Here is a 19,825-nt window from a genome sequence, read left to right on the forward strand (position 1 = left end):
GACACACTATGCTAGGAAATGTAGAGGACAGCCGATCTGCACGTGTCTTGAAAAAAATAGGGCCAAACTGTAAGTGATTATCCATTTTAGAGTTGGTTGTAGAGATGAAAAGGGGCTCCCTGGTAAAGTAAAACTAGAGGATCTATTTGTCATGAAACAGAGGATTTCTTGGGCTCAGCTGCAATATTGTATAGTGGATATGGTGTAGCTGAAACAACTACAGGGGAACAGAAGGGCCTTGCTGTAAGAGAAGACGAGGCCACCGACAGAAGGCTCCAGGGGCATACCTGCAAGAGAAAAAGTAGGAGGCAGGGACCGGCGCGGAAAATCTCAAAAAAATTTGGACCATTTCTCGATTTGTGCGTGTCATCCTTGCGCAGGGGCCATGCTAATCTTCTCTGTATCGTTCCAATTTTATCGGATGCAGCGACCGAGCTTATAAATCGGTCGAAACGGCCTCGCGTAGGCGAGGTGGGACTAAACAATCCTAGACTGCTGTGTTCTGCTCCCCCGGCCGCTCCCGCGAGCGCGTAAGCCATCCTGGGCCCTAAAAGCCCAGCAGCAAGCAGCCTCGCAGTAGACCTCACGTGGGCTGCATCTCATTACATGGCCCAAATCGGTAGAGAGACAGAGCATAGTGCTGTTTTTTCTTCCTCCCCGTCCTACTCGTGTACTTTGCCACACGCCGAACATGAACATCATCGTGTTGAGTTTGTTCCCAGAGTTAGCTTGTGTTGTGTTCAGTTGTCCCAGAGTATTCTCTAGCTGCTGGCAGCAATCTAGCCCCAACATTTTGACCTCTAATGAATAAGTCTCAGATGAACCTACTGCTTGCTTTAAGGTTCAGGTCAGCGTGTGCAGCCGGCAATGTCAAGTTGATCCTTGGGGTTTTCAGCTGGCAATTATCACCAGTGTGTGCAGTAATGTTATACCAGAGGCACAGGTTAGGGTAGAAATTTGTTTTTGATGAAACAACTTGGTGAGAATCTACCTACGGGGAGGAGCTGAACAAGCAGAGCAGGCGCAGCCCGTCATTCGCCTTCAGAATATCAGCTGAGAAGCAGATCACAACACAACATAAAAATACGCGCGTGTCGTTGGCGGAAGCAATGCATCTCATTTTCATCGCATGTGGTTCAGGTTTATCAAGCCACCCGTCCTCCGACTCCGATCTTGGCCAACTTCATTGATTGGTCATCCAGCCAGGGACCGGGGACCTGGTCCCCGGGCCTCGGTCGGCAAGTTGCCCTGGATATCAGCAACAACATTTTACACGGTGCGGCGGATCATGTCAACATTTTACACGAGGAATGACTCTGAATCGACCCACGTACATACCATGCATCATGCAAGGCCGGTTATCCTTTGATTTCATTCTAGAGTCAGTTGTTACCTGACGGAGAGGGCTAAGTAAACACGTTGCTCCTTTACCTTCGCACCTGTCTTCTTCAGGGAAACTGTCAGTCAGTCTGCCGCGCCAGGGGCTAGACGGGCAATCTCTCTTTCAGGTGCTATTTTCAGCTGGAAATTTTACCAGCGTGTGCATCGGTGCCCCAAGTTAGGAGAACCGTCTTCAACCCAGAAAGAATCTGGGAAGGAGCTAGCAAGCAGAGCAGGTGCAGGGAGCCCATGTGGAAATCGACGCCCACCAGAAGATCAAAACAAGGGAATAAATGCACCAGCTCATGCTCGTGCCCAGACCCAAATCAAAGGAAGGGTCTCGGATCACAACAGGAGCTCCTCTCCTCTCCCCCATGATTTTCTCTACCTTCCCAAGAACCCGTGATCACCCCCCAACCAATCATTCCTCGAACGGTCCCGAACGGCACCTGGTCCCGTCCCGTGTTCTCCCCGCTAACCTCCCGAATTTCACTGTATGGACCCCTTTGATTTTCTTTTTTTGACCTCGGGTTGGGTTTGTTTGGTAGGAGTAGAATACTAGTAGAACTGAGAAAATTGTACACATGTTAGGCGTGATTATGGCTACTAAAGATCGATCGAGTATAGCCGGGCAATCTGTGTTTGGCTGTATAGTCTTTTTCCAATGTAGTATTACGTCCTCTTTTGCTCTTTTTTCGGTTACGAGCTCTGAATACTTGTGTAATATGATGGCATTTGGGCTGTCTGAAGACTTGTTGAATTGGGTTTATATGTCACTTTGGGGCAACGAAGATGATATGAAGGCAGTCCGAGAGCTTCCTGGTAATGGTGCAGGTTTTAATAGGCACTGACTTGACCTGCAATCCTAATGCTATACTTCCTCTCTTCAAGACTGTTACATTCAGACTTATTCTTTGCTACATTCAGCGTCTGTTGATGCGGATTTTATCCTTTGTGCCGTGGAGGCCCAGGGCTTTATGCCCAGGACAAATGGATAAATGGAATTCACGATAGTAATGGCGGTGTTTTTTCTGAATGTACTTTAAATTGTGATACATTTGCAGATTTATTTTACCAGCGTGTTTTCCTGAATGGCTGAATCTCATGTTTCACTTGCAAGTTTATTTTTACTTTTCCTTAGTAGTGTATGGAAGGAATGTTTTCTGTACCTGGCAATTGTATACTGAAGGAATGATAATTTTTTTGTCATGCCTCCGAGAGCCTGAAAGACGTTTCATGTTTAAAGCAGACACAATTTTATACGGACCAAAATATCTGCAGTGGGGGCATGCAGATGGCACACTGCTGCAACGTGCCTGTTCTTCTGCCAGACATGTGTTCATGCTGATAGGCATATGTTGTGCTGCTCCTTTTCCATATCTATATATGTGTTATGCTGGCTCCTTTTCTGTTCTTTTTTTTTTTTTGGCTTAGGAAGGTTTACATTTGCAGGTTCCAACAACAATGCCATGATCACATCAAAAAGGAAAGAGAAAAAACATGATCACTTTGTTGGGATTTTCTGAACATGAAGTTTGTTACTCCTATCTGATTCCGGATATCACACTGACTGGCAGTTTAGTTTAGGATAGATTTCCTGCACTGCAGCTAAAGATCTTGTCCGTTATACTCCATTTCTGCGTCCACATTGTGTTTGCATGTGATAGAAAATGTCAATACGTTACACTATAGTTTGCGGCAAAAAAATTACTATAATTCCTTTTGTCTTTGGGAGAGAGATTTATAGGATGCAGGGATTTGCTGTACCTCAGTCGAGATTGATAGTTTGGGATATAACTACTGAAAACCTTCCGAAGAGGGCAGCCAGCAAGTGGCACAGAGAAAAGAAAGGACCAACATTGTAAGCGTGGCTCCATGTAGGACTTCAATGGTGTAAGATGAGAAGGCCGCAACTGAAAGTACAAGGGTGTATCTGTTAGGAAGAGAGGATTCCAGGGGCCATGCTGGGATATTGAGAGAAGGCTCCAGGGGCACGGCTGTAATAGAGAAAGTAGCAGGCAGGGACCGGCGCGGAAAATCTCAAAAAAATTTGGACCATTTCTCGATTTGTGCGTGTCATCCTTGCGCAGGGGCCATGCTAATCTTCTCTGTATCGTTCCAATTTTATCGGATGTCCCCGAAGGGACAAGTTTGATGCAGCAAGCGAGCTTATAAACCGGTCAGAACTCTGCTGGACAGGCGAGGTGGGACTAAACTAAGAGGAACTGCTGCGTTGCTCTCCCCAATCGTGAACACGTCGACCACCCGACAAAGCCCGATCATGCGGGCCTAAAAGCCCAGCGCTAGACCGTTGCTGAACTCACGTGGGCTGCATCTCACTATGCGCCCAGATCAGTGAGAGCTAGAGGGCAGTTATCTTCAGCTCTCTCGTAGTTCCTCTGATCAATATTCCTAGTTCGATTCCCTCCTAGCAGTGAGTAACAATGTGCTCCTTGATAAATATAAATGTGTTGAGCACCAGAACTGTCAGAATAACGGGCTTGGTTCCTTAAGATTCACAAATGTTAAGTGTGATTATGGCTACTAAAGATCGATCGAGTAGTATTTTCCAATGTATTACGTCCTCTTTTGCTCTTTGTTCAGTTATGAGCTCTGAATACTTGTGTGATATGATTTTTTCGGTAAAGACTTGTGTGATATGATGGTATTTGGGATGTTTGAAGACCTTTTGAATTGGGTTTACATGTTACTTTGGGGCAACGAAGATAATATGAAGACAGTCCGAGAGCTTTCTTGTAAGGAGTGAGGTTTTAGTAGGCACTGACTTGACCTGCAATCCACATTGTGCAGTCCGAGATGCCTATACTTCCTCTCTTCAAGACTGTTACATTCAGACTTATTCTTTGCTACGTTCAGCGTGTGTTGATGGCGCTTCGATCCTTTCTGCTGCAGAGGCCCAGGGCTTTGTGCCCAGGACAAATGGATAAATGGAATTCACGATAGAAATGGCGGTGCTTTCCTGAATGTACTTTGAATTGTGATACATTGTGTTTACCTGAATGGCTGGATCTCATGTTTTAACTCGCAGGTTTTATTTTACTTTTCCGTAGTAGTGTATCTGTGTATGAGAGGAATTTTTTCTTTATCTGGCAATTATATACTGAAGGAATGATGTCTGTGACTGTGAGAGCCTGAAAGGCGTTTCATGTTTAAAGCAGATGCAATTTTATACGGACCAAAATATCTGCAGTGGGGCATGCAGCTGGCACACTGCTGCAACGTGCTTGTTCTTCTGCCAGCATGTGTTCCTGTTGGCAGGCATATAATTATATGCTGTGCTGCTCCTTTTCTCCAATATATAGTGTCAAAAAAACGTACTCCGTTTTACATTTTGAGACAGAGGAAGTACGCTGGCTCTTTTTTCTCTTCTTGTTTGGCTTAGGAAGGGTTTACGTTTCGGGTTCCAACAACAAAGCCATGATTACATAGAAAAAACATGATCACTTTGCTGTGAACATGACGTTTTATTATGTGTCTCCAGGTATCACATTGACAGTTTAATTTAGGATAGATTTCTTGCACTGCTACAAAAGATCTTGGCTGTTGTATTTCAGCGTCCACATTGTTTGTATGTGGTAGCAAATGTGAATACATTACACTAGCTGTGACACTTGCTTAATTATAATATGGGTTGGATCAGAACGATAATTCTCTTGTGGGTGTGGTGTGTTGTCTTTGGGAGAGAGATTCCTTTACCTCAGTCCAGATTCAGTGTTTGGGATCTAATTACCGAAAACATTGTGAAGAGGGCACAGAGAAAAGAAAGGACCAGACTGTAAGCGACGCTCCATTTAGGACTTTCAATGTAAAGATGAGAAGACCGCAACTGAAAGTACGAGGGTGTATCTGTTAGAAACATAGGATTCCAGGGGCCATGCTGCGATATTGTGAGAAGGCTCAGGGGCACGACTGTAATAGATAAAGGAGCAGCCAGGGACGGGCGCAGAAAATGTCAAAAAAATTTGGACCATTTCTCGATTTGTGCGTGTCATCCTTGCGCAGGGGCCATGCTAATCTTCTCTGTATCGTTCCAATTTTATCGGATGTCCCCGAAGGGACAGGACTGGCTGCAGCGAGCGAGGTTATAAACCAGTGAGAACTCTGCTGGACAGGCGAGGTGGGACTAAACGAAATAGAACTGCTGCGTTGCTCTCCCCAGCCGTTGGGCTTGCACGTCGACCACCCGACAAAGCCCGATCATGCGGGCCTAAAAGCCGAGCTCGAGACCGTTGCTGAACTCACGTGGGCTGCATCTCACTACGTAGCCCATATCAGTGAGAGCCAGAGGGCAGTTATCTTCAGCTCTCTCGTAGTTCCTCTGATCAATATTCATAGTTCCGATTCCCTCCTAGCAGTGAGTGACAATGTGCTCCTTAATAAATACTAGATGACCTGTCCCGCCATTTGGCGCGCAAGACAAATTTGAAGCAAGAACTAGAGATTACTTTGTTTTTTTGGTAGTAGATGATGTTGATGTATGCTCTTTTGCGAAGCGTCGTGGATCTATATAAAAATATTTTTTTTCTCATTTACAATGTATGAAACTGATAAAATTGACGTAAAAGCCCAACTGAAACAAAGAACAAAATGCAAATGTTTGAGTTTGCAATTAGAAGATTCAAGTAGCTATATACGCAGGTGGCACAATAAAATGCACTAAAGACATGATAATATAGAGCATTGTGTCCAGGAGCACTTCTTAGTGATAGTGGTCAATTACATCATATACTCCCTCCGTCCGAAAAAGTTTGTCCCAAGTTTGTTCCTCAAATGAATGTATCTAGCACTAACTTGATGCTACATACTGAAGAGTATACACACTGAAGTTGCTAAACACAATCGGTCACTGAATAATAACACGGATGCATCAAAGGCATATTTCCGTGTAATCAAAAGATGGCTGAAACTTTTTCATGTTGTTCACAAGTCCTTTTGCTTCACTCGTCCAGTGGTCATTGGTGTGGGTGTTGTGTGAAACAATGCCCCTTGCATCTGTTTGTCCACGCACCTTGTAACATGAGAACTACTCCCTCCGTTTCAAAATAGACGACCCAACTTTGTATTAACTTTGTACTAAACTGAGTCATCTATTTTGAAACGGAGGGAGTATTTGCTAAAGAAACAAAAAGATTAATGCCATCTCCTAACTACCAACTATATTATGACATGTGTTAAACCATCGAAGTAAAACAATTCAATATTCGCATGGGTACTAACATAAATGAAATAAAACTCCGCATTCAGCATGCCTTAGTAGCATCGCTGCATACTATTGTATAATTATCAGAAGGCTGGCATGCATTGTTAGATCGTGCAAAGTAAAAAGCGCATTGTGAAGCACTGACATTTAACCTAGACAGACAGGGCAAAGATATCAGCAACGGAAACATTGTGAAGCACTTGTGCGTCCATAATAAGAGGTGGGAATCTACTGCAGTTTTTATTCACTAAACACAAACAATAAAAGATATTAATAAATACATATAGGCATTCATGATGAAGATTGACATCTGCCATGCCGGATCAAGCGGAATGAAGCCGTATTGATGCCACAATAACATCCACATTTTTTCTGATTTAATTTTTGAATGAAATGAATGAGGAGCAGGATGACATGAATGGCTCAGATTTGTTTGGCATGCCTGTATTACTTTTGCACTCATGACCTCAATTACCAAATCTAACAAATTGCTGAAGCTGGAAAGTAAAACCTCCATCTTGAATGATAATAAGTCGGAGAGTGACAGCGGATCAAGTCCTGCAAGGGAATACAAGGGAGTGAGGCTACTTTGGACATGACTGGGTGAACTGAACCCTTTGTTTTATCGCTGGGTCAAGTGGGTGAAAGAGCTGATGTGCCATGAACGAATAAACTGGGGAGCGGGGTCATGTGTGGCTGCCCTGCAGGGATTCTCCTTTTGAAATGAGAAAAGCTTGATGAATAGAACAGAGATGGAAGAAAGCACGATATCATAGAACCTGCAAAACAAACGGGAACGAACTCATCAGACCAAAAAAACTCATAGGTCCAGCAGACGTCGATTGTCGTTGAGGTGCAAGCATGTAATTATATAATCATGCATGTTCATGGCTGAACTCACTCTTCTTTCAACAAAAAATTTAAATTGTATAGTGAAGTGAAATGCGAAAATCAACTTCCTCTATCCATAACCATTTTTAGTTTTGTAGTGAAAATTTGACGAACCATAATAAATCCCTGAAAAGTAGCATTTCAGTGTGATTTGTGTCTTTTCTCAAGGATTTCTGCACACCTATCCCAGGTTACACTTCCTTGTTGATGGTTTGTTCTTGGCTAAAGTTGGTTGTTGAATCCATTTTATATAAAAAAGGCACTCCTACTCAATCTCCTTCAATTTTAAATTAATACTGGTTGAGAGCAAAGGTACTGTAAGGAAGGTACCCAGTAAGTGAAAGCAAAGATATATGTTTATCTTGCATTGGAGATAGTAATAATAATGCAGGTTGAAAGCAAAGATACTTAGGTTGTAAGGGTAAAGTAAATTAATACAGGTTGAGAGCAAAGGTTCCGTAAGGAAGGTACTTGGTAAGTGAAAGCAAAGAAGATAGTGTATAAAAATAATAAAAATGGATAATCTAATATCTTACGTGTACCAAAATTCAAGCATGTCATGGGCTGCAAAGCTGCAAAATTTGTATCAAACTGAAGATCAAACCCGAGACTCTTTTTTAACCCAAAAATATAGACTCTAATGATCAGTGCAATCTTTATACATCACAGATTGTTGACACATTTCTAACTAAACGGTCAACAATTACAAAAAATCATTTTCTAACCACTGTAGTTGCAAAATCAATTCACCATCTGTCTTTAGAACTAACTAAACGGCCAAAGAGTACGAAGACTTCTATAGCTAACAAATATAAACATACAGTTAGTTGCATGAAGATAAGTATAATGGTCCCTAAACCTCTCCACTCCTTGGCCAGAACACACAAAACACAAGGCTTATCAAACATGAGTCTGTCCAAAACCAAGATCAACCATACTGGGAAAAACATTCAGAAATCTCAAGGTTTCTCACCTCTTAAATCAATTGAAACAAAAGCACAAAGAAACCAATCACAAGAATAGATTTATTCACCTTCTCAATCCATCAGGACCTGACCAACCTTTGGACTATAGATCCTCATCCAAACTGTGAGATTTTCCTCCTGTGGGTGAGATTGCCCAACACAATTGTTCTTATGTTTCTTTGTGGCTAAATTGAGTGCATGTTCAACAGGGTCTTGAAGTTTCATTCATTCCTAGATTGCAGAACAAAGTGTCATTACTATCTTATCAAAGATCTTGATCTTCTCGTGACAAAACCAAAAGATATCAAGTGAGGTCGACATTGACAACTCTGAACATGACACATTGCAGGAAAAAGTGAGATGAAAAGTAGCAGTTGTACAAGGCACTGAAGGTGGGAATGTAAGCAAACATCTTACGTGTAAAATCTTGCTGTGCGTAGCTGCAGAAACAAGAATTCTGCTTGTCAGAGGCACGCATCCAAAAATAAGAAGCATGGACCAATGTCTTGGGGACACAAGAGGGGTCTCACACCACTCGATTAGCTGCAGCCATCCAGCAAAACCATCAGAACCCCACCTTTGGTCTTACATTAGGTACTTCTCATCTCTAACAGTTAATGGTTGGCCATCTGAAACTGAAAGGAGGTTGAAGAACAAAAATATATAGCTTAATTATCTTATTTATACCACATGATTATATATAGCATTGAGCATCTGTATTTTTGTCTACAAAGCATAGAACATAAAATAGATAACTCGAACTAATTTACTTTCAAGCATCATATCAAGATCGTTGCTACTAACATTAGATAAATTCAAACAAGTTTTTGAGAAACTATACACCACATAATTTTGGACCAGATTTTTCAGTTTGATGCGTAACAGTTCCAAGAGGATGCCACCTAAAGAAAGAAACTACAAAACATGAACAATACTCTAAAGGATTAATTTCAAGCTTAATATAGTATCCTCGGGATAGACAGAATAAATTTCCAACGGCAGCCACATCACATCATAGTCTAACGAGACTCCCAACAAATTATACGCAAGGATTTTCAGTTTGCCATCAAAGATCAAAAGGAAAATATATGGTTCATGCTCTCTTTTTTCTCTCATGCAACTCTTATTAAAAATTGATTGGTTCATGGAAAAGAAAGGCATGCATTTTAGTGAACATATGTTTCAGTTGTCTTTTCTTATCCGTGTTTGGAAAAGATCAAATAGAACATAAGCGAACCCAAAAATATCCTGGTGATGAAACAAAATATATACAATTTCATGTCTCCTACAGTCCTATCGAGCAGGGAAGGAAATCAAGGTACCAAATGCTAGTTTATGGGTCGAGAACCCCACAAGATAGAAGCAAATATCTACCACACGGATTCTTGCTATGATTGACTGGAACTAATGTTTTGATCGGATAGTTTTTTTTGTTCTTTACACTTTTATTTACCTCATGGAACTTATTAATCACAAAATCATCTTGTTATAATTGACTGGAACTGATTTTTTTAAGAATGAAATCACATACATAGATCACTCCTCTCCTCTAGACTTCTAGGACATTCATCAAACACTGTTAGGCGGTTTTTGGAAGAATGAAATCACATGGTTACATAGAGCACTCCTTCCCTCCAGCCTACTAAGACTTTCATTGAACACCTTGTAGGCGTACAGAAACAAAATCTGACAAACAAATACATTGGAAGGAGGAGGGAAATTAGGAAGATGACAAGAGTGTGTGCACCTGCTTGAGAGGAGCAGCTCCACCGGCACCACAGGGACGCGGCTGACCTCCTCCTTCTTCCCAGCAGCAGCACCGCACCACGACAACCTGCTGCTTCCCGTCCTTGTAGCCTGCCTCCCCTGCTTCTTCGCCCCACCAGCAGCCTCGCCTAACCTGTTGAGCACCGAGGAGGAGGAAGAAGTCAACAAGAGCACCAACGCGAGCTTGGTGATAAAGAAAGCGACGCGGGAGGAGAAGGGCTGGGTCACCATGGCTCTCTCCGCGGCCGGATCTCGCGGAGGGGCGGCTCCACCGGCACCCCAGGGACGCGGCTGACCTCTTCCTTCTTCCCAGCAGCACCATCGCACCACGAGAACATGCTGCTTCCCGGGGAGGTGCTGGGGGGGGGGGGCACCGGCCGCCCTGCTCTGGGCGAGAGGGAGAAGGCGGAGGCCGTCAAGGAGGGGGCGGCTGGGTGGAGAGGGAGAGGAGACGGCTGAGATTCTGCGGGAGAAGGCGGCTAGGGTTCTGCGGGTGACAGAGGAGGAAGTGAGCGAGGGGAAAGGGAGAGGAGAGGACGCGCGAATAAAAGGAGACGTGGCTAGTGCCGCTAGTTGGCCGCACTTGCTCATCTTTTATATGTTCAATAAACGTGCTGGGCATCAGAACTGTCAGAATGATGGACTTGGTTCCTTAAGATTTTCTGAAATTCCTAGTGTAAATCTCAAAAGCTTGTATAATACCATATGTCTTTACCATGTTGTAACACAAAGTGAAATGGACTCAACTGTTTAGCGAGCGTTAGTTTCCCACTGGTGCCCAAGTAGATGCATTATTCTTTGATTTTTTTAACATACATTGTTCTTTGTTATCAGTCACACTGTCACACAAGCTAACTAATTGGAGATTTGCATAACTCAGCCAGCTCAAACAGTTTCATATAAAGGTAGCACAATGTAGTTAATTTAGGTTTAAGCAACTATTGTGGGGTCAATGCACCAGACCCTGTACCCTTATATTGCTTGATTTGTACTAGTATAAGTGGTTACTATGTGTGCAAGTTGCATGCTTCTACTAAGTTTTCATGTCTTTTTGCCGCAAATAATAGTGACATGCACCTGACACCATGTATGGACCAGTTCTCCATTGTAAGCAAGTAGGCATGTAGGCGTCCGCGAACGTCCGCAAGATAAAAATTAAGCCTAGCGTGATTATGAAACTAACATTGGAGCTTGAATAAATTTGACTCTACATATGGTAAAGTTACAACCTCATTCATAACTAAATACTCTGTTGTATACTAAACAGGCTCTGCAGGCAGCCAAGCATAAGTCAGTAGAGCACAAATTCAACTACTGGAAATTTCTCCCTTTAACCACTGAGTGGATTTTCATTTCCAAGGACACAGTAGAAAAAAAACATTGGATGACTATGTGAGTTATTTTTCATTCTCCCTTTAACCACATGAGAACTTATGAGCATGTCGATGAAGATAGCCTGGCATGGTTTGTGATTAACAGGGAAATGAGTCTTACAATTTGTAACATCAGCAGTAAGATGGATGGTGGTATTTAATAGCATTGCTTAGTCACTTTTTTGGAAAATCAAATTCATATCAATGAAGTCAGCTGGTTGTATCCACGCCACTTGAGAATTTCAGAAATTGATTGACTTATGAGCAAGTCATCCTTCTTGCATCTTTTCCAGCACTTTGTGGACATAAAGTCGATGAAGATAATATGCTCTGTTTTGGTCAACAAAGTTTGATCGAATTCAGGTGGAACAGTCAGTCAAATGCAAGTGAACGTATTTCTGAATTTGCACTTTTGTTTTGATTCATAATATACATTTATCATGCATGAATTGCAGTTTTTAGTCCCTTAATATGATCTACACTATTGAATTTTTTTTCTAGCTTGCATTCTACATAGGACATGTACTTATTTCCTATGCATTACTCCCCTAACTGCTAGGCATTGCTATGTATATTGTTACTTTCCTTCCTATTGATCGTCGGTGTTCCTCTGATAATTGTCCAAAAATTAAAAACACCAAAATTATCGATTTCTATCGGTTTCACTATTTATTTTTAGCATTGTTATAGTAGCTTCAAAATCGAGTGTGTCCTGACTGTTATGGTGTCTTTACGGATCATACATGTTCTTATTTGCAGCAAGAGTCGTGAAACAGGAGATATGATCGCTAAGGCCACAGTGGAAATGCTCTGCATGTATGTGGCCACTGAAAAGGTCAGCATGGATATGACAATAGTAGGGCACATGTTCCTACCTCTTTTATGGATGAAGAAGGCGACACGACGCATGAAGATTACTCTAAACAAGTTTTCGCCCCGCTTATATTTATATATAAAGCCACAACCAAACAAGATACATGGCCGAGCAATACAAGGTGGAGAGGTGGCCCTCTTACGAAGCCGATCTCAAGATAACCGGCATACGCAGAACTCTATGCAACCGAAAGAGAAAAAAAGAAGACCTGAACACAACACCAAACTACGCCCTAGCACACCTAAGCTCCACAACAACACTCTCATGAGGGAGAACGGCGCAAAGCTTCGCCGCTGTTGAGTCATCAACGAACAAAGGTCTTCACCCGGAGCCCAGACACAAAGAGAAGAACCACGAAGACATCTTCGAGAAGATAGCGGCACCCGCAAGTGTCACCGTCGTCGGCGCCAAGGCGCAGAGCTTTCGCTCAGCAGCTCACCCATGCCACTACGAGATTCCCATGACGAGCTTGGTGAGGACAGATCCCCATATGCGGTTTGGAGCACTGCCAGTGACAAGACAGAGAGAATGCCCGAGCCACCCGCCGCTACCCGTCCCATCGCTCACACGACCAAGAGGAGAGTCACCACCGCCGGCGATGGTTCCCGCCAGAGAGCCAACCATGCGGACCTCCACCCGGGACCACCGCCCCAGCATTCATGTCCAAGCCACTATCATCTGACCACATCACAGTGTACCCACCACGGTAGGAGGAGTAGAAGGCGTCTCTTTTCACTCCTAGCCCGGCATCAGCCACGTAGTCTGGATCTACACCTCCACCACATGAGGCGTCGACACATGTGCCTCCAACTAGTCCCGGTGGACCGGATGAGACGCAACTCCGTGACACCAACAACTCTCTCTCTCTCCTCATGGTGATGTGTGAGTAGTTCATCCTTGGTGCCAAGGGTATGTATTAGTAGCTATGTGTTCAATCTCTCTCTCTCCCCCATGTTCTTAAAAGTTTTCGATCTTGATTGTATAATGGGCTTGTTAATAAAGTTGGATCTTATGATGTTTCTCCCTCTATTCTTTTTGTGGTGGATGCCTTGATCTTTGAAAATCCTTTATGTTGGATTGAATATTTTGGGTTTGGAATTACATGATGCATGTCTAGTATAACTTGGGGATACCTGTGGTGACATTGGGGTATTCTATGCATAAAAGGTTGAATGATAATATAATATGGTTTTGTCATAGTACAATTTTTGGGACTATCCGTGAGCCATTGAGATGGTTCAATAGATTAAGATTTGGAAGACGATGGATTGCTATTAAGTGCACCTAGGTGATTTCATCCTACTTTTTCCGATAAAAATAAAAACTTTGAAGTGATTTTTTACCGCACTTTTTGAGCGCATATCATGTTGTTTAACTATGTTAATGATGTTGAGAACTGAGACTAGTGAAAGTATGAACCTAGGACTTGTTTCCAAGCATTGAAACACCATTTTATTTACTCTTGGTACTTGTTATCTTGTTCGTATTTACCCAGATTACAAAAGGCTACTTCTACCATCCATATTACGCATATATTATCATATCTTCGTCGAACTAGTGCACCTATACATTTGACAATTGTATTAGGTTAACTGGAGACATTAGAGACCACTTGTATTTGATTTCAGGTTTATTTGAGAGAGACCATTTTAATCCTATATCTCCACGGATTGATATATCTTAGGCCATTTATTTGAGGAAAATTTGTTTTTCTTACAAAACTCTGCTCTTAAAGGCACAACAAAGTGTACAAAAATAAAATTGTGTAGTAGAAAACAAGGGTAGAGCAATAGGTGAAGGTGTGTTGCATGTTGTGGAACTGGTGGAATCGGAGAAACAAAATAAATAAAGGGAAAGCTAGCCTGTTGATAGAGTGTCGGCATGTAGGCAACCAGGTGGGCGACGAAAACTCTACAATTGAGTACAAAAACTAGTACTCCCTCCATCCCAAATTTTTTGTCTTACACTTGTCTAGATACAGATATATCAAGTTATGTTTTAGTATTAGATACATCCGTATCTAGATAAATGTCACGTTTTAGTATTAGATACATCAATATCTAGACATCTAAGACAAGAATACATCCGTATCTAGACAAATTTACAACAAGAATTTTAGGACGGAGGAAGTATGAGGAAAGAGAAAGACATTTATGTGCATTGGAAATGACCTGAAGGTGACTTACTCAATATCAACATTGATAGGGCATATCATCCTGAGGAGCAGCAATGAGCCTGGGGATTTATGGTCCGTGATAGCGATGGATTTGTCAAGGGATCAAGTGTAGGTTGTCACAGGCGGAAGCGGTGCATTTTTGTTTTTCTTATTCTAGATGTATGATCCGTGATAGCGATGGATACGTTTGGATCGGAGGGAGAAGTAGAGATGAAATTATGTGTCATGATGTGTTTAATGATATGTATTTCTTATTCTAGATGTAAATAATTTTTCTAAAAACTTGATCAAATTTTGTAAAGGTTGACTTTTCAAAAAGAATATAGACACTGCATTATGGAGCAGAGGGATTATTCCGAATATGCCAATATAGAAATTTTAAAAACAACATTCATAGGAAAAAAAATCCAATTTCTGCACTTTCTTTTTAAAACATTTCTGCACTTTTGTTTTTTTGGAGGAAAAACGTTCCCAGCTGAACTGGGCCGAATTCTGCGGCCCAGCATCTGTCCCTATCTACGGGTTGCAGCCCATCCTCCTTTCTTTCTCTTCTCTTCCACCTAGGCCTTGGCCCATCTTCTCTCTCGGCCACCCCCAACCTCCTCCTCCTCCTTCTGCAGCCGCAGCCACTGCAGTGGACGTAACGCCCGGCTGCGCCGCCGCCGCCGATCCTGCCGTTTCCTCCAAATTGATCGCGTCCGGCCTCCGTCCCCGTAATTCCCCGTGCCTCGACTCCTTCAGCCTCCATCTCCAATTCCCCATGGACATGGCGACCTGCTGCCGTCTGCCGACCTGATTTGAGCGACCAACCACCACGCACTCGTCGGTTCCTCTGACCTCCTCCTCAATTCCCCTTTTCTAGGTTGGAGCCGCACGCCACCGACGCCGGGCGGCGGCAGCCCGTGCACCCGCGGCTGACGAACTGGACCTGCTCCTCTCCGTCTCTTCGATCAGAACCGCACACCCACGCCGTACTGCACGCCGCCGACGCCTGCGCCCTGGTTACAGGTTATTGCTTAGACTGCCGGCCTTTCTAATCGATGAGTTATAAGTATCTGAAAATAATTCATCACTCAAAATTGACGAGTTACAGTGCAGACTTTGATGCGTTAGTTGATACCTAGACTTGGCCACATTACAGACTTACAAACTTGATCAGTATTATTGTGGTTGATAATAAGAGAGATGTGGGTTGGAGCTTCAGCTGGATCGTTTTGTTGTGGATGATAAAAGAGATGGTTTTTTTCGATGCATATTGTGTGTTTTAATATCTAATAACTGACCCCCCCTCCGCTTTGATTATCCTCCGCCACTGGGTTAGTGCCATCTAATCAACTGTCATTACCAGCGACGATTTTCTAAAGAAAAAACAATTACATGACGAAAGAGAACTACTACTACTTTTTTCAAAGTTATTTTTTTTTGCAAAACAACTCTATTTGGTCTCCATGATAAACTTCAAAGTGGAAAAACAATTGTATGATAGATAAACTACATTTTCTTTGAAGAGTTGGTTTCTTGCTCTAGTATGTTTTTTATTGTGTTCCCATGCATCAATTTTGTAATTAGCTCATGTTCTACTATAGTTAAACCACTGTGGTGTACTATTGTGCCACTCATTTTAAATCCTGTCGATATTCTTGATCAGTATTATTGTGGTTCACGCCATCATTGAGTTTTCTTTATTTGCATTGTATTTGTTCTAACGTGATTATCACTTGGTCACATAATGCGAAAATGTACCTCACACCCATCGTTTTTATAATATATATTTATCATCTCCTTTTTCAGGAGCTGATGCAAGGTGTAGGTTGTACTATGAGAAGGATGGTTGTGCACATCAAGCCTCAAATTGACCTCAATTGATTACACTAGAGCTGGTTGAAAATAATACATAATTGATTCTGGTGGTTCAAACATGGGTTCTAGATTTCCATCACATCAGCTGAGCAATGGCCTGTATGTATCTGGCCGACCTGAGCAACCTAAGGAGAAAGCCCCAACCATTAGCTCCAATTTGATGCCGTACACTCATGGTGACTTGAAGAAATCTGGAGAGTTTGGGAAGATGTTTGACCTCCATGCTGACAAGTCCAGAAAATCTGGTCCTCTGGGCAATGCGCCTTCGAGTAATACTTTATTTGGGGGTGCTGCTTCCAACTCTGGACCTGTCTCTAATGCTGGTGGCCGGTCAAACTACTCTGGTTCTCTTTCATCTTCACTTCCTGGTGCTGGAGGATCAGCAAGAGCAAAATCTAACTCTGGACCATTCAATAAGCATCGAGAACAAGCAAAGTGGTCAACCGGTCCCCAGTCTGGAGGTGTGACCCCAATGGCTCGCCAGAATTCTGGCCCTCTACCTCCAGTGCTTCCTACAACTGGGCTTATCACATCTGGCCCTCATTCTTCCGGGCCACTGAATTCGTCTGGTGCTCCAAGAAGAAAAGTATCTGGATCTCTTGATTCTGCTGCATCAATGAAGGTGCAGGCTACATCGCTTGCTCACAACCAGGCTGTTACTACTCTCACCACCGAAAGTAGTTTCTCAGTTAAGGGAAGCATTTCGAAGTTGGTACTCTGGTAAGTGATCACACTCTTGCTGATGGGGTTTGCAATAGGTCTCTTCATTCTTGTTGTTGTTTACAATGCGGTTGTGCTGATAGTTGTTGTTGTGGCAATGATTGGTTCTGTTTCCGCACTTGTGTGTTGGAATGTTTTCAGTGGCAGGAGAGGCGTGCTCGGGTTTGTCAATAGCTATCCTGATACTGATCTCAGAACTGCAAAAGGTGGAGAGTATGTGAAGGTTACAGGGGTATGTGAAATGCTGCTGTTCTTGTTGGATTTATTGTTGTTATCTTCACTCTGATAAATTTCTGTTTAGTGTCAGTATTCATCCTGTTCCATTGAGCCTATGATCGTTCTGTTGCAATGTGCGCTAATGAGACTAAGCTGAACATAGTTGAGTATTACTGTTACACGATTCTTGTTTTGGTTTATGAATACATGTACCATCAGATTCAAGTTACTTACCTTTCATGTTCCTTTCTGCCGCATGTGCTTTGGACCTGTATACAAGCACATAATACATCAATATATCACCAAATTTCTGTATGTCGGTTTATTATTCATGGTAGAATTTGCATGGTAGTTATAATTGGATTCTTATAATCACTTCGTTCCACATGTAGCATAAAATCCTTTTCAGTTTTTTGGAGATTGCATATGTTAATCTACAGGTTGACAACATATTATTTTCTGTTCTGAGAAAACTTGTTACATTATTAATTAGTTACTTACCATTTACAGTAATGATCAGTATGCCAAACATCGCAGGTTGTTACGTGTGGAAATTTCCCACCGCAGTCCTCATTTCAAAGGATTCCGAGATGTGTGTACACTTCAACTAGGCTGTATGAGTATAGGGGTTGGGATTCAAAAATTGCAAACCCCAAGCATCGCCGGTTTACCTGGGGATTACAGACAGCAGAGGTGAGTTTTATTTTTTCTGTAAGTACCTAGAAAAATGGTGTTTAAAATAAATTGATACAATGAATTACTTCCCAGTATAAAGATGTCTTTTAAAAATGTTAATATTCCAATTATATTACTTTCTTCCTAACTGGCTTTGACATTTCACCTGTGTAACTATTGCAGCGCTTTGCGGTAGATTTCTACATTTCCGATTTTCAATCTGGGCTTCGAGCATTGGTGAGAACAGGAAGTGGTGCACGGGTGACACCATATGTCGATGAACCGGTAGTAATTGACATCAATCCTGAGAACAAGGACATGTCTCCTGAATTTCTAAGATGGCTACGAGAAAGGAACCTCTCAAGTGATGGTCGGAAAATGCGCCTAAAAGAAGGGTATTATTTTCTTTATGTTGCTTTCCACCTGTATCACATAGAAATATTTAACTCTTTTCTGAAGATGTGTGCCAAAAGATATTAGTGAATCACTGTTATTTACTCAATCCCATACCGGCAGATACATCAAGGAAGGAAGCACTGTGAGTGTGATGGGGGTTGTTCAAAAGAGCGGGAGCATGTTGATGATAGTACCTCCATCGGAGCCTGTCTCATCTGGTTGCCTGTGGGGGAAGTGCCTATTCCCATCGAACCTTGACGGACTAGTCTTGAGATGTGAAGATACTTCAGACATGGATGTCATACCAGTATAGCAAGCTGAGTGTCTAGATACATCCGTATCTAGCAAATCTCAGACACGTAATGTGGATTGGAGGGAGTACTAAAGATTGAGTATGGCTGGGTAATCTGTGTTTTCACTGTATACCCCTTTCTCAATGTATTACGTCCTCTTTTGCTCATTTTTGGTTATGAGCTCTTAATACGTGTGTAATATGGTGGCATTTGGGTTGTTTGAAGACTTGTTCCCTTGGGTCTAATATATACGTATTATTTAGGATGGTTTTCTTGCACTGCTGCTAAACATCTTTCGTTTTCCATCTCTGTCCAAAACATCACACTAGCTGTGGTAATCTGTAGTAACTTGCTTAATTAGGACATGGGCTGATTTAGTGATTTGCAGTAGAAAACAACATGTTTTTTTGGCTTTCTACTCGAGGAGTTGAGGTGATTATCGTTTTTGATGCACCTAATTCAATCAAAAGAACATGTACGAATAAATCTTGACATTGTGTGTCACTGGAAGAGAAATTTATATGACACACAGATTCAATTACTTTAGTTGAGATTGAGATTTGGAGGTCTAACTACCAAAACCAGAAGGCGGTGAGGACATAAAGGTCTACTGTACGAAGCAATGAAGAGTGCAGCCAAGCAAGACGCGCCATTTGAGAAAATAAAAGGACAAAATTTCAAGTGGTGCTCTATTAGGACTTAGTCATAAAGATGAGATGGGGCAAATAAAAGTACAAGGATCTATATGGCATAAAACTGTGTCATTTCAGGGTCGCAGCAGAAGGGCCTTGTTGTATGAGAAGATGAGGCCAGCGAAAGAAGGCATGGACCGGCATGCGATTTTTTTTAATGGACCATTACTTAATTTGTGCGTGTCATCCTTGAGAAGGGGCGATGCTAATCTTCCCTGTATCATTCCAGTTTTATCGCATGTACCCGAAGGGACAATTCTAGCTCCTAGTGCAACTTATCTGATGGCCCTGTGAGCAAATAAATAATGAATGAGTGCTAACTATAC

General features: G+C 42.3%; 1 protein-coding gene, 1 long non-coding RNA gene and 4 other non-coding genes across 8 annotated transcripts; 1 reads left to right on the forward strand and 5 right to left on the reverse strand.

Annotated features, from left to right (window-relative positions):
- Positions 1 to 334: 334 nt before the first annotated feature.
- LOC125542014 lies at positions 335 to 436 on the reverse strand. The gene has a single exon (XR_007297799.1). It is a non-coding gene; the product is annotated as a U6 spliceosomal RNA (small nuclear RNA).
- A 2,988-nt stretch (positions 437 to 3,424) lies between these two features.
- LOC125542012 lies at positions 3,425 to 3,527 on the reverse strand. The gene has a single exon (XR_007297796.1). It is a non-coding gene; the product is annotated as a U6 spliceosomal RNA (small nuclear RNA).
- A 1,830-nt stretch (positions 3,528 to 5,357) lies between these two features.
- Positions 5,358 to 5,460, reverse strand: LOC125542013. Its single transcript, XR_007297797.1, has one exon. It is a non-coding gene; the product is annotated as a U6 spliceosomal RNA (small nuclear RNA).
- A 580-nt stretch (positions 5,461 to 6,040) lies between these two features.
- On the reverse strand, positions 6,041 to 10,522 carry LOC125539543. 3 transcript variants are annotated; one of them, XR_007296897.1, is made up of 5 exons: positions 10,453 to 10,522; positions 10,205 to 10,357; positions 8,875 to 9,000; positions 8,526 to 8,688; positions 6,041 to 7,380 (listed from the first exon to the last, which is right to left on the reverse strand). It is a non-coding gene; the product is annotated as an uncharacterized LOC125539543 (long non-coding RNA). The 3 variants fall into 3 exon arrangements; XR_007296896.1 differs by having other exon boundaries at positions 8,875 to 9,092; XR_007296898.1 differs by having other exon boundaries at positions 8,526 to 8,786; positions 8,875 to 9,092.
- A 4,697-nt stretch (positions 10,523 to 15,219) lies between these two features.
- On the forward strand, positions 15,220 to 19,078 carry LOC125539544 (uncharacterized membrane protein At1g16860-like). Its single transcript, XM_048703029.1, has 7 exons — positions 15,220 to 15,360; positions 15,510 to 15,655; positions 16,439 to 17,227; positions 17,369 to 17,459; positions 17,981 to 18,136; positions 18,302 to 18,513; positions 18,635 to 19,078. Exons 3-7 carry the CDS (start codon positions 16,566 to 16,568, stop codon positions 18,825 to 18,827), a joined length of 1,314 nt encoding a protein of 437 aa, XP_048558986.1. The 5' UTR covers positions 15,220 to 15,360; positions 15,510 to 15,655; positions 16,439 to 16,565; the 3' UTR covers positions 18,828 to 19,078.
- A 572-nt stretch (positions 19,079 to 19,650) lies between these two features.
- LOC125542016 lies at positions 19,651 to 19,753 on the reverse strand. Its single transcript, XR_007297801.1, has one exon. It is a non-coding gene; the product is annotated as a U6 spliceosomal RNA (small nuclear RNA).
- Positions 19,754 to 19,825: the final 72 nt, after the last annotated feature.

This window comes from Triticum urartu, chromosome 2 (genome assembly GCF_003073215.2).
Source record: "Triticum urartu cultivar G1812 chromosome 2, Tu2.1, whole genome shotgun sequence".
NCBI lineage: Eukaryota > Viridiplantae > Streptophyta > Magnoliopsida > Poales > Poaceae > Triticum > Triticum urartu.